The sequence below is a fragment of the Mustela nivalis genome (genome assembly GCF_964662115.1).
Source record: "Mustela nivalis genome assembly, chromosome: 15".
Lineage (NCBI taxonomy): Eukaryota > Metazoa > Chordata > Mammalia > Carnivora > Mustelidae > Mustela > Mustela nivalis.
In genome coordinates, this window is record NC_139034.1 from 88,690,613 (window position 1) to 88,705,097 (window position 14,485).

At 58.9% G+C, this 14,485-nt stretch overlaps 1 protein-coding gene across 2 annotated transcripts; it reads right to left on the minus strand.

Annotated features, from left to right (window-relative positions):
• Positions 1-756: 756 nt before the first annotated feature.
• Positions 757-12,051, minus strand: PCID2 (PCI domain containing 2). Of its 2 annotated transcripts, XM_082701198.1 has the most exons (11): positions 11,997-12,051; positions 11,039-11,083; positions 10,053-10,107; positions 7,206-7,309; positions 5,082-5,157; positions 4,536-4,677; positions 3,445-3,545; positions 2,533-2,606; positions 2,310-2,435; positions 1,414-1,537; positions 757-1,247 (listed from the first exon to the last, which is right to left on the minus strand). In XM_082701198.1, the coding sequence occupies exons 4-11, from the start codon at positions 7,262-7,264 to the stop codon at positions 1,158-1,160; spliced, it is 792 nt and encodes a 263-aa protein (XP_082557324.1). In that variant the 5' UTR covers positions 7,265-7,309; positions 10,053-10,107; positions 11,039-11,083; positions 11,997-12,051; the 3' UTR covers positions 757-1,157. The 2 variants fall into 2 exon arrangements, with proteins under 2 accessions (XP_082557324.1, XP_082557325.1); XM_082701199.1 differs by lacking the exons at positions 10,053-10,107; positions 11,039-11,083; positions 11,997-12,051 and adding an exon at positions 7,887-8,059.
• Between the last annotated feature and the right edge of the window lie 2,434 nt (positions 12,052-14,485).

A 14,485-nucleotide genomic window follows, 5' to 3' on the forward strand; every position in this document is an offset into this window, starting at 1 on the left:
CCGCGCACTCCTGGGGGCGCTGCTCACGGCTCCGAGGAGCACCCGTGGCCTTGGGAACCCCAGCGCACACCAGGCTATGGAGCGTCCTTGGGCAGCAGCACCAGCTCACCCTCCCTCATGCGGAAAACACGCGGTGACTGCCTGCCCGGTGGCCACGCTGGCCATCCTGCTCCGGCAGCTGGCCAGGGAGCGGTGGTTCCAGAGGCCGAAAGCCCGGAGGCCAGAAACCCACGGCACAGGCCCTCCACGTGCCCTCCAGGGCGCGGACGTCCCTCAGCTGCAGTCTGGACGTGCCGGGGGCAGAGAGGACGCTGTGTACGATGCAGGAGGTGGGCTGGTCCCTTCGGGACACTTGCTCTGGGAACCTGCTCCAGGCTGTGAGGAGGCGGAAGCCGCGGCAGGTGAGGCCTCCCTGGACTGGCGTGGGGAGCCCAAGCTCGGGGTCACCTCCCCGCGAGCCCTGAGCACAGCATAGACGCGCGAGCACATGCGGATGCCGGCGTCCTGCCAGCGTGCCCGGGGGTGGCCTGCCGGGAAGCACCACCGAGCGGAGCTCAGCCCGCACGGGGCAGGAACCCACGGCCCAGAGCAGCTTCTCTGCACCCGGGAGGAGCGGCTCCCAGCCCTGACGAGGCTGCGAGGCCGGACCAGCCCAGGGCGCTTCCTTCTTCAGTAAGTTCTGCACAAACAGGGAAACGCACATGCTCTGAGAAAACTGGAAACCATCGAAGTAAATTCATTTTGAAAGAAGCAGCCTCAAGTGAAACATTTTAATTCTGTAAAACATTCTGATTTAACATATAAAAATGCTGGATGTTAAGACAAAATAAAGAATATGCCAACTTTATAAACTCACGGTGACGTTTTATAGAAAAAGTTACAACAAAGGCTGACAAAGACGCCTTTACAACTGGTGAGTCCGAGAGCCCCTCACGGACGCATCCCCCGCTCCGGAGGGAACGGCCGCGCCCCCGTTTTCTCCAGAGGCAGCTCGGGCTGTCCGCAGGCCCTCACGGAGGTTTCAAGGCATCGTGTGCAGCCAGCGAGCCCCGGAGAGCACGGCCGCAGACAACACCGTGGTGGCCCGGGACGGAGTCCACACACACGGATACAGCCAGACGAGACCCGGCTTGCCTGTCCTCGGGCGGCGTGCCCCGTCAACACACTGTGGACAGCGGAGGGAACGGGTTCTGCTTGCTAACGACCAGCTTCTGGTGCTGGTGTGATATGTAGCCTTTGATGTGGCCCTGGGGAGAGAGGGGCCAGGGTCACGACAAACGTGCCGGCGCACCCCCACCTGGGCCCCGCACGCCGGCGGTCTGCCCCAAACGTGACAGACGAACACCGTGGCTTTCAGGCCCCTACAGGAGAGGCGCCAGAGGCAGCCCCGCCGGCCGGGGAGGGGCCGCTCACCATGTAGATCAGGTTGGCCAGGATGCACTGGACCTCGTCAATGTCCACGTCCTCCACCTGCATGAACTTCAAGGCGACCAGGAAGGCGTCCAAAGACAACTGGTGTGTTCTGAGCAGCAGGTACCTGGGAGGGGCAAGAACAGGGCCACCGGGTTACGGACGGGACGCGAGCACTCTGAAGGCCGAGACAGTGTCCTGAGTCACAAGGGAGAACAGGACCACAGTGTGGATGTGTCTACCCCCGCCCACATTCATCTCAGAGTCCAAGACCCTAACCCTACCCCCCAGTCCGACACCCCTGCGATCAGGACGCGGACGCCCCTTGCCACGAGCCGCACCCTGTGGATCTGAGGACGTGTGGCCCTCGCTGTTCTGGACACACTGCCCACGGCTGGGAAAGGGGCGATGCAGAATTCAACTTTCTTTTTCTTTTTCTTGTCAGAGAGAGCGAGCACAGGCAGGCAGAGAGGCAGGCAGAGGCAGAGGGAGAAGCAGGCTCCCTGCCGAGCAGAGAGCCCGATGTGGGACTCGATCCCAGGACCCTGAGATCATGACCTGAGCTGAAGGCAGAGGCTTAACTTACTGAGCTACCTGGGCACCCCAGAATTCAACTTTCTGACAAACAGGGGAGTGGACCGGCTGAGTCGATAAGAATCAAGGAGACAGCCCCTGTCCTACTCGTGGGGACAGAACGCGGGACACCTGAGGCCAGCGCGCATGCCCGTGGGGTGGTCGGTGCATGGAGGTCTGACTGCATGTGCACAAGCTTGAGGCAGGGCTGGGGCCTCATCCACACGGGCGCAGACGCCAGCTCGGGGCGGTCATCGACCTTCCCGGTGCGGCGGGTGAGTCGCCCCGAGAACTCAGACACACTGAGGAGGAAGCCCTCGGCTTACACTTTCTTGAAAAGATTCCTGTAGGTGATGATCTTCAGCTTCTCAAGGATGAGGAAGATGCCGCAGCGGATGAAGAAGGTCTCGTGCTTCGTCAGCGCCTCGTTCAGCAGCAGGAGGTTGCCTTCGCTGCGTGGGGAGAGACGCGCACGCGCTCAGGAACGCAGAGCCCAGGACGAGCCCTCGCGCGACACGTGGGAGGCGTCTGGTGAAAAGGCCACGATACCTGACGGCTTTGGTCACTTCGGCGAACTGCATGAGACGGTACTTCCTCAACAGCTCGATGGTCGGCATGTGACCCTGAGACAGAGCGCCCGCTACCCAGCGTAAGAGCCTTTCGCTTGGAACAGGATTACCGGCCACAAAACCCCCATGAAGGAGTCACGTCTTAAAAACCTGTTTCTTCGGAAGCAGCTAAGACAACGTGGGTCTGGCAGCCAGAGCCCCGGGGGCACCCGGCCCCGAGGCCCTCACGCCCTCACGCCCTCACGGCTCGTCTCCAAGGGCAAGCGTTGGCGGGAGGCGGGCCGGTTAAGGGCCGGGAACTTGGAAACGCCGTCCCGAAGGATCGGCTGAGCCACTGACACCGGCCACTTCTGGGAAGCAGGGTCGGGTGCGGGGAGGGGCCACCGCCTGTGACTTCTCCGTGACAAGGGGCCCTGTGCCGTGCGGGTTCGGGCCGCACGTGTGTACAGCTTAGGTAATTTTTAAAAAGTTTTAAGTGGGAGCAAAGAAAGCTTTCTCACTTTGAGGCAATTTTAGTCAACTAACTGGCTGGTTGCTTGTGATTTCCAGTATTAAATTCCCTCTGGGGACTAGATGAGATAGCCTGACCTACGCAGAGGCTGGCAAGACAAGACATGTTTCTTTCTCATTTAATCCGTTTTTACTAATTCAGAGCTTTAGGAGCAAAAGAGCACGCACTATGTCATCTCACACACGCCAGTCTTCTGAGGCAGATGCTCTGAGGAGGAAGTGCCTATCGCGGGGCTGGGCGGTTTGGGCCACCCCCGAGCAGCTCCCCGTCTGCTTCTGGGTGTGCTCACGCGGTGGCCACGCACCACCTGCGACATTTCTAAGCGCCTGTGGGCCCTGCGGGGAGCACTGGGGGCCGAGGGAGCGGCGTGAAGTCACTCACCAGCAGCATTTTGACCGGAAGCAAATATATCAGAATCATCCTCTTGTTCTTCTGACTCGCACGGTGGCAGTGCTCGAAGGCGAAGGAGAGGTACTCCTCGGCTGCGGACACAAGGCAGGCCGCGCGCTCACCCCCGCCCGCACTGCGTCCCGCCGACGCACCCGGCACCCGCGGTCTCAGGAACCATCCACTCCCACGGGAGCGGCCGGTCCTTCTCGCTGGGCCGCTGTGCTAGATACTCAAAAATCCGACTCAAGGAATCTTCGGAGGAAAAACATTATCAACACCTTCAGAATCCTCAAAAGAACTTGAAGGCTTCTATTCTCAGACTCCTTGTTTTAAGGGGAAAAAAAAAAAGGACAAGAGAACCGCCGAGGATGGCCTTGTTCAGAAGCCGTGGGTCTCTCAGAACCTCCGTGGAGGAAAAGGAGGTTGGTCAGCACGAGCCCACGGAGGAGAGACCCAGGCCCGCCCCGCAGCTGCGCGGTCACGGCTGGAAGACACGGAGAGGGAAGCCGTTCCAGGCCCGGGCCTCACGTGTGCACAGCAGCTTTACACGTGGGACGAGGCTTTACAAAGTCTGGTCCGCGGACGGCAGGGGAAACCGTATAGAACCACCGTGGCTTGCGTTCTCCTCGACAGGTCAGCACAGACACGCCCAGGGCCGTGGTTTCTGGAAAGCGCCGCTCGGTCGGGCAGTGCCCGAGCCCCATGCTGCGCGGCGACCCTCCGCCCTGGCGGCCCCTGGGGTGTCTGACGCAGACGCTGGTGGCGCAGCCGTGGGCTCCCCGTCCCGGATGCCGGGCCCCCACGAAGGCACAGCACCAAGGACCATCACGCCCGCTCCAGAGAACGGTCCTGCCGAGTCACCTCCCACAAGCACGTTGCCGCGGTAACCACGACCCCGGCCGGGATGCCAGAGGCCCAGCATGGGTCTTCTTGCACTTTGGACAAACAGGCCCGCACACACGCGGGACAGCGGGATGGCACCCCGGTCGCCCCCTTCCGTCCTGCCAAGAGCCCAAGAGAGCTCTCGGACGCGGCTCAGGTCCCAGGGTCTTGAGAACGGGCAGCAGCGGCCGCCAACTCACCTTGCTTGAAGTCACTGTCGAACATGGCCTTGCGCCCGACGTAGTACCTGAACGTCACCCTCTGCGCCGTGCTGTAGTCGTCCTTGAGGTTTGAGCTGTCGATGGCGCGGATGAGCGGCCGGCACAGGTGCAGCTTGTTGATCTGCAGCGGCCCCGCGGCGGCTCAGCGACACGAGATGGGCCGTTTCCCGAGAGACACGTGAGCACGCGCCGCGCCACGAGGACCTCCTGACCCGTCCGCCCGCGCCCGCCCACCGCCACCTGCTCTGTACCAGTCGTACAGCGACACCCCCCACGGGACAGTCCAAGGCCCCCCAGTGGGCACCGGCTTGGGACGCTGGCGCCAGGCTCTCCCCGGGAGGTGCAGCTCCCCTTGTGGGGCCACGGGACCACGCACACACCCTCGCGACAGTCCCTGCCCCTCGCAGGCGCTCAGCCCTTGGCTGGAGGCGGCCAGGTGAGGGTCTCGACCCGGCGAGGCCATGGAGGCCAGCCCGGAGAGGGCACCGGGGAGACAGGCAGGAGGAAGGGGCCCCGCAGCCCCACCTTGAAGTAGATCTTGAACAGCTGGTTCACCAGGAACAGCATGCCCCACTTCTTGGAGTCCTCGATGCCGGCCCGCCTGTGGGGAGCGGCTTCTTCCAGTGACGCGGGAAATGAGCGTTTTAGGGGACACACACACACACACACACACCCGCCCAGACAGAACCAACACCGTGAGCTAGAAGCCCACGGCTCGGGTCACGCCTGTGAAACCGAACCAGCCGAGAGCAGAGGCCCGACCGCAGTGACGACCGACGACACCGCGGAGCACACTCTGGGGGGGACGTGCGCTTGCTGACGTGGGGACAAGATCACCCGCGGAAACTCACGACAACGCGGAGCGGGGCCGAGCGCACGTGCCACCAGCGGGAGACTGGAACCCTGTTGACGGCCCGCCCAGGAGGGGCACGGCGTGGTGACCCCGTCCTCAGCCTCGGCAGGGGTCGCACACGAGCACACACTTGTCCAAACACAGTCAAGGTCCGCGTGAATCAGTGTGGTAAGTTTTACCTCAAACTACAGAGGGGAAGCTGCGGCGCTGAGGGGAGCCGCTGGCGGACGCGTCACCCTCTGGGGCGCCAAGAAGACAGAAACCTGCTCGACGCACAGAAGGAACGACGCGGGGACGGACGGCAGGCGGCACGCACAGTAAATGCCGACGGTGCACAGGGCAGGGGCGCACGTGTCCCTGTGAAAGTCTGTCTGCACGCCACACGCCCGAGGGTCCCCATGACGCGACGTTGGAAACAGCGCGCAGCGGAGTCTGCCGCGTATCCGCTCCTGGCCATGGCTCTTCTTGGGCGCAGCCCACACACCCTCACGCGGGGCCGGGAGCGGGGGCCAAGGCAGGCCACCCGCACACTCGAAATCCCAGCGCACAGGAAACACACACGTCGGTACGGAACCACAGGCTGCTCGCTAGTCGGGACACTGAAATCTGTCCTCCGGCTGTCCCTAAGGTCCTCCCACAGCAGAACACTCGGGGTAAGCCTGCAATCAGCATTTAGAACCGCAGTCCCGTTCCGTGACGGATGCTCCCAGAGGACTCTTGTCGCTCACTAGCGCTGTGACCTCCAATCCACACCGAGACAACAGAAAACACACAAACACTAACCCCGGAGACCGAACTCTGCTGGAAACACTCAGGAGGCAACCCCGAGGGGTCTCTCTGAGGCCCTGCCTGCTGCTCTGCAAAGCCGGGGTGCCCACCCCTACCCGCCGCAGCCCCGGGGAGCTGGGCGGGAAGGGCGGCCCCCCGCGGTTCTCACTCGCAGCTCCTCGCTGGCTGGGGGTGCCGAGCGTCTGCCTTCTCTGGGGGAATGTCTGTCCAGGCTGCGCCCCACGTAAGCTGGACGACGTGTCTCCCTGCATTCTGGACACAGGTTATCGTCCGCTACGCTGTGGGCAAGCGTTCTCCCCATTCTATGGTTGTTTTCCCCTCGCTGGACACGCTTTAAAACACGAGTTCTACTTTGGTAAGTCTGGTTTATCTATTCTTCCTTAGGTCACTGTGTTTTGGGTGTCACATCGAGAAAGCCAGTTAGCCCACGACAAACATGTACGGCTTGGAAGGGGGACACAGGGTCCCAGCATCCACGGCAGGCCACTCAGTCTAACACTCGCGCGTCTGGCGTCTCAGAGACAGAATGCGAACAAAACGGAGGGAAGAACGGACGTAAAATCGCCCTTGGAGGATCTGACAAAACAGCGCGGAGATGGAGCCGCTCTAGCTCAGGGCAGGGCGGGGTCCCACGGCGGGGGACACGGTGAGACAGCGGCGTGGCCGGAGGTGAGCGCGTGAGCCACACCGGGGGCACGGGCCGCCGCCGGAAAAGCAGTCTGACTGGAACCCTCCATCTCGCACACAGGAGGAAGAGCCGGTCAGCACAGCGGGAGAACCGCGTCCGCAGAGCCGCCCGCGGCACAAGCCGCCAGAGCACGTTCCCAGATCACGGGGCTCGGGCCAGACGGCGCCGGAGCCACAGTCTCCAGAATCGCCGGGCCGGGCCGGGCCGGCCCACGCCGCACGCGGCCTCCTCTCCCTCAGCTCGCGGACACAGCCGCCGGCCAGCTAAGCCCGTGCGGACGACCGCGGTGCGCGCGGGGGGAGCCCGGAGCCGTACTCACGTGTCGCTGGCGCAGACGCGGAAGCAGCTCATGAGCAGCTCGGCCGCCTTCTCCAGCATGTCCCCGACCTTGCTCTTCCCCTTCTTCACCAGCTGCTGGTCTGCCTGATGGACGACAGACACCGTTAACTTCCTCTCGACTCCCTGGTGGGAAGGACGCGGCCGCCGCGAGGAGCAAAGCTGGCGACCCCCCGGGCTGAAGCCCCGGCTTCGGGGAGCCCCTCCGGCCGGTGCTACTGCGCTGAGAAACGGGAGAGACCGGCCGCGATCCGACCTGCACACAAATCGACTGTCGTCAACCGCACCCGCCAGGAGGCCAGCCCGTCGCCAGGTCTGGGGCGCGGGGCCCTGCGCCACTCCCGGAGCCCCTCCTGACGGCCTCACGTCCTGCCCTACAGCCGGTCCACACCCCGGACACACACTTCCCACACGCACCGCGGTCAAAACTACTTCCCGGCCCCGCCGACCGCCGGTATTTGTCTCTTCACGGCAGCGTCGCCCGCACCGACAACGCGAGCATGGCGGCTGGTGACCGTGCAGGGCCTTTCCAGCGACACCAAAGTGCAGCGGCAACACTGTCCACGACGTCACCCCGTGTGGCCCTGCAGCCAACCCCTAAGTTCCCTTCAAACTGCCCTGAGACACAGGAAATACGGAGTCTCGGTTCCTGGACAGAAACTACCTAACGTTCCTTGTGACGAAATGACAGCGCGGTTCCCTGCAGGAGGGCACGCAGGAGGCTGCTGGCGCGGCCGGCGAGTGCGGAAGCGGCGACTGACGGAAGAGCCGGCGGGCCAGGCGAGGGCATCTGCAGAGCTGTGTGCTGACGGTGAATGAAATATTCCCGCCTGTCCCAAGCACACAACTGACAGGGTTTGCGGCCCATGACCTCTGTGTTCTCAAAAAAAACCAAACCAACAGAATTTCAGATCACTTGAATCAGTCACCGTGAACTTGGCAGCATCTTGTTACTCCAAAACCTTTCAGATGAGGTCACTGGAGACATTAACAAACGGAGATCTGGTTTGGCATTTTTTTGCACAATGAATCACGTCCACACGTCGAACATCTCTGTAACTCGGTGAACCCAAACCCTCCAGATGATGAACGTCTGACGCCACCGGACCACACGGGAGCAGGTGGTCCATCCACGGACACGCTAGTGGATTCCACCGCGACAGCAGATGCTCAGTGCGGCGCTTCCAAGGCCGCACCCAAATACCCCTCAGCAACTACACTCGGAGCTTTGGACAGCGCCCAACTGTCTTCTCCTTCCCAGCGACACCTGCATGAGCCAGGCCGTCTCCACGCGTTCAAGCAGAACCACACGCCCAGCACAGTGCCTGTGGAACACACGGGCTAGGGGAGCTTCTGTGAGATTAAAATGTAAAATCCCGCCAGCTTCTCAGCACATTTTGTTCACTTGGAAAACGTAATTATTTTTTACTTAAAATGTTGATGTCCCGGAGCGCCTGGGTGGCTCGGTGGGTTAGGCCGCTGCCTTCGGCTCAGGTCATGATCTCAGGGTCCTGGGATTGAGCCCTGCATCGGGCTCTCTGCTCAGTGGGGAGCCTGCTTCCTCCTCTCTCTCTGCCTGCCTCTCTGCCTACTTGTGATCTCTGTTAAATAAATAAATAAAATTTAAAAAAAAAATGTTGATGTCCCAACATAAAAAGCTCCCTATTTTAGATGAGTATTTTTTTTTAAATCCCAGTTAAAAGTGTTTAGTGAGGTAGATACACAGACATATGATCAAAGTTCTGTGGAGCCTCGATAATCTGTGTTTAGGTTGTATTTCTTGGTTCTAGACGTTTCCATCACAGTTCCTTAGGTCTTCCATTCTCTGCGAGATCATCTGTGTTTTCATTTGCTTCCAGCGTGTTCACGACTCTCCCTGAGGCTGGTTTCTGGCGGCCAGGGTGCCCGCTGGTCCCGCTGGTCCCGCCGGGCAGAGAACGCCACCATCCGGTGTCTGGGGGTCATCTCTCCTCATGGGCTGAGACTCTCTGTGAGTGACAGTCGGGCTTGAGGTCCCGTGGACCCCGGTCGTCTCACATCAGCCGCAGACACCGAGGCAGTGGGGAGCTGCTGCCGGCTGGGCTGGTCTGGCTCCCCGAGGGCCTTGCTGGAGGGCTGGGGACCGGCGGCTGCGGGGCTGCGGCAGAGGTCTGTCCTCTTGGGCTGCCCGCCCCTCCTGCTCTCCCTGGGGCCTCTTCGTCTCTGCCTGTCCGTCTTTCTGGATCTTCCGGGATCCTCTCGGACCCCGTGCAGGACGGGAGGCAGGAAGGAGATGCGGGAGCCCCGCCCCCTGCCGCTCTGCAAGCCGTGCCGGCCTCAGAATTCCACCGGGATGGGCAGGAGAACGGTACCCTCTCCACCTTGTTCAGAACGGAAAATTGCAGTTTGTAAAACCAAAAAGCCATGTTAGTTCAGTACTGCTGCTCCAAAGCCTACTTACGCTGACCCCCAAGGGCAAACCCACCCGTAAGACCCCGTCTTGTCCTCCTCACAGCAGCGAGACGCCCGGCCGCCCCTGGCACCCACGGCAGGGGGAGTCTTCAAGACGGGGCCGGTTCTATCTCAGCAGTGGAGAAGAGTGTGGAGCTGCTGGCGCGACTGCCTTGCCCCCGGGGACACACACAGGAAAACTCCCTCTATGCCCACAGCGTGAAAACCCACCAACCCGGGCAGAAGCAGTAGTCCGGTCCAGCGACCTCCTGCCCCTGCACACTACACCAGGTACGTGCTAACCCACACCCTAACCCGCAAAACTGAAGAATGACATGAAATTGAACAACAGACAGAAGCGGAGTTTGAGTCTTAAAACAGTGACAAGAACTGAACTTACGTTGTTGGCAAACACCCGGAGGTCAAGCGCGACAGCATACAGGACAGGCAGGGCCCTGCGGGGCAGAAAAGCAGGTGGGAAGAGGGCCCATTCCCGACACCCGCCGCTCCTGTCCACCCACAGGGGGCCACCATGCCTCTGCGAATCTGGCGGCGGCTGCTGCCTTCCTCACCTCCTGTCAGGGCAGGCTGCGGCCCCGGGGCATCCGGACCAACACAGACACTGGGGTGCTCCTCACCCACTGCCCTGGACCCCCGCCCAGAGGCCGAGATCCTGGTGCATGCGGGGTCCTCAGCCCCAGACGGCACCGCTTCACACGGAGCACCTTCCCTGTCCCTTCAACCACTCTCCAAGCAGCCCCATTACAGCATGAGGTCAGTTAAGACCTTCTAATGGGACCCAGAAATCCTAACAGACGGAATGTCACGAAAGGATTTTTTTTTTTTTAATTTAGCTGGAACTGGTTTTACGTGAGAGAAGTCTTCACTTAAAGAAGGTATTTGATTTTGTTTTTCAGTAAAAGGTATTCGCGAGCCTTGTCACTTTCGTGGACGCGCCTTCAGTATTTACCTCCGGTTAAGGGTCGCCACACTAGCACTTTGTCAAGGACGTGGAATAACCCGCCCCCGCGCTCCCTCCGGTCTCGGAGCTGTGCTCACCCACCCTTTTATCCGAGTTAAAATCAGAAGTCAGTTCCGAATTGACAACTGACAAAGCTTTCGGGGTCTGGAAGGTCTGAGACAAAGACAAGGCCCCACATTTACGGGAAACCTGCAAACGGCCGGGGCGCAGCTAACATGTCCGCTGACCCTGGCCACGCCACCACCCACGCTGGCACTAGCCTCCGTCGACACGGGACGTTAAATATCCACACGGAAAACACAACACATTTATTTAAGGTTTTAAAAAGCTTCTGCTGAAAGAAAAAAACCCCAAAAAAACCAAACCTGCCGTTTGCCAGTTCCGTTACGTCCGTCCGTACTCACCAGTTTTCTTCTTTGTGGGCTTGAAACGCGCGCAGGAACGACGTACTGCGTTAAGGAAGTCACCACGTACGGAATCTAAGGCGACGCTACCATGACAGTACGAGACATGAAGGATTCTACATTTTAAGTTTAAACGATTACATATCACAGAACCAAGTCCTGGAAGAAAAGACGTACAAACTACAAATACCTGAACGTCATTAGGTGTTAAGACAGTAAGTGTATTCACTTTCACCTGCTCTCCGAAGTAAGAGATTATTGTTAACACCGTCTTAACTGACGACTTCAAACCTTTCTTTGGGTTCTCCTAAATCTAGATAATCACATATCTAATGGGCTTTAGGTTCTGCAATATAAAGTTTTATTTCCTTGATTACGGAATTCTTAAATTCAAAGGAAACTAAGCTAGTTACTAACCAACTCTCTCCTTTGTATGTTTAAAGAAGAAAGTTAAAAAACAAGCAAACTAAAAATCCAGAGATCAACATTTCACTGACTGAGGCCTTAACTAGAAGATACGACTTAAATGACTGAAACCAGACACTGGCTGGCTGAAGGTCTTCCGTGACCACACCTCAGGGATGGTGTGCGGCGTCCACTCCTGACCTCCAGGCCTGGAGTATGCCGTTCTCATATTTTGCCAAAGGGACTACCTAGTTCCTGTGGCTATACTTAATACTTTAAAGGAAACATGACGATTTACAGAAAGGCAAGTAAAACCCTTAACTGTCACCCGCGTTCTTTGTCCTTGTACTGATAACTAGATGACAGTCTTAAGGCCCAGGATACATTTAAGCACCTGAGTGAAATAAACAGAGAAACGAGTTTCTCTCCCAAAGTTACTTCCAATTCCTTTCTAGTTAAAGGTATGAACAAAAGTGGCCCAATGTCTCCAGAACTTAAACCGCAAATATAACTGAGATATATAAATACAACCCAAACGACAAAGATATTGCACGATGACAGTCTGGCATTTATACGCCTCGATGAAATCGTGGTTCCCGACTGCGTAGGTGCATCTGCGAAGGCAACGTCCCAGGGTGAGGACACAGACAGCAGGACCCGCAAGCGAGCCCCACGTGCCCACCCCTCCCCCGACCCGGGGCGCGCCATCCTGCTGCTCCTCCTGCCCCAGGCCACGGGAACCGGGAGGAGGAAAAGCAGCAGACTGGTGAGATCTGAACTGAAACGGGCTGGGGCAGGAGAAAACCCGTGTGGCGCTCTGGGGCCTGGCAGCAGGTTCTCAGCGCCCGGTCCTGGTCATGGCAGAGCACGGCCCTCCGGCTTCCGTTTGGCACATCTAGAGCCTCAACACACACCGCACAGAGCCAGGAAAGAGCGGGCGGCCTCAATCTACCAGGAGCCCAGCGGCACCCCGACTTCTCTGGAAAACAAAGCCCTGTGGGTGCACGGGCAGGAGGGCGGCCCAATGTCTCATGCTTCGGGACAGACAGCCGGCTTTGTCCAGCCCACCCTCCTAAAGGGAACACAGCAGACACAAGATGTCACTGGAAAGCTAGTATTCCGTGTGCTCTGCCCAGTGCTCGTCCCGTCCGCGTCAAGGCAAAGAGGTGACACAGGCATCATGGAAAACACGTCAGTGGTGAGCCACCACCCGCCCCGCCCCGGAACACAGGACTGCTATGCCGCCAACCTGAGGAGCGTGATATAATTACGCAAGACCCGCAAGACCACTATTTATGTTTTAAAACCTACGTGATCTTTGAAATGAAAGAAAGTTTATTAAAAATTTCAAGTGCTTTAGGGATGTCTGGGTGGCTCAGACAGTTGAGCGTCTGCCTTTGATCCCAGGGTCCTGGGATGGAGTCCCCTGTGTTGGGCTCCCTGCTCAGTGGGGAGTCTGCTTCTCCCTCTGCCCCGTGTGTACTCTCTCTGCTAAAAAAATAAAATCTTTAAAAAAAATGTAAAGTACTTTAAGCTTCAGAAAATTTTCATAGGCTTTAGCAAAGTGAAATTAAAAATACACTTTTTCTTAAAATAAGATGAAATGAGAGAGGGAGACAAACCGTAAGAGATTCTTAACTCCAGGAAACAAACTGAGGGCTGTTGGAGGGGAGGGGGGTGCGGGACGGGGTGGCTGGGGGGTGAGGGGGGCGCGGGGTGCGGTGAGCACTGGGTGTTATGTGAGGCTGATGAGTCACCGGCCCCTTCCTCGGAAACTAACATTGTGCCGTATGTTAACGAAACTGAATTTAAATAAAAAAATAGTACCAACCTCCCCCCAAAAACAAACGCACTTTTCTTCTCAAAGCAAACCATCCATTGTTTCAAGTCTAAGATGGTATGTGTGTGTGTTGTTAGTTTTTATTTATTTTAGAAAGAAAGTGTGTTCGTGTGAGTGGGGACAGGCAGAAAGGGAGGGGGGGGGGGTCTCAAGCAGACGCCGCCCTGACCGCAGAGCCCGCCGCGGGGCTCGATTTCATGACCCTGAGATCCTGACCTGAGCCAAAACCAAGAGTCAGAGACTCAACTGACTGAGCCACCCAGGTGTCCCTAAGCCCAAGACGAGGTCCAGTGAAATCCCTCAATGACTCAGCAATTTCCAGATTAGCTTTTTCTTCCTCCCGGGGGGGTTACCTTAAATGAGCAGCAAACATTTCGTCATAAGGGGGTTCCAAAACCTGCTGACACTTCTCTTCTGGAGAGGCCATCTAAATGGTCAGTAGAAAAATGACAAAAATAAAATTAAAAGGCAGCCAAAGAAGGCATGGTGCAGAGACTGAACCGCGGCTGTCTCCAAAGAGCGAAGCGGGCAGCGGGCACGGCCCTTACAGTGAAGGGAGCAGCGGGCACACTGGCCCTTGTGCTCTCACGCACGTGTCGCCCACGGCCTGTGACATGGCGGCGGGCACTCCACAAACACACCAGCCGTGCCCACCGCAGTCCAAGAGATACTCAGGGCACTTCTGTGGAGACTGCCACGTCTAGCAGACGGCCAGGGAAGACGTGTGGTGAAGCGGCTCCTGGGTGCTGCCAGGTGGGGAAGGCGGCGGGAGTGAGTCCCCTCCTCACCTCCTGGGGACAGAGCCACTGGCTCTGCGCTCTAGGCCAGGCTAGCCGACATTCATTTCCAAGGTCCTCTTCCCTCTCGATGGCCAGATTTGGGGTCAGACGAGAGCCACGGGGGTCACGCAGCACAGAGAATGGAAGGGGTCCGCGAGGCCGACGCGGTAAGCCCACACGCATGCCCGCGTGCGTGAATGTGGCAAGGGAGCGGCAGCAGCGAAACCCCCCGTCCCACCATCCCCGGCAGTGCAGCCAAGGCGGACCACGGCCAGCAGTGAGTGGAAAGCGGCCTCGAGGGGCAACGGGGACGGGCCTCGGATCACAAAGGGTGATCCGAGATCTGCCCGTGGTGGAGGCACAGGCCGCCGGCCGAGGAGCGTCTGGGCAGCAGGCCCCTTAGAGCAATGGTTTTCAACACTG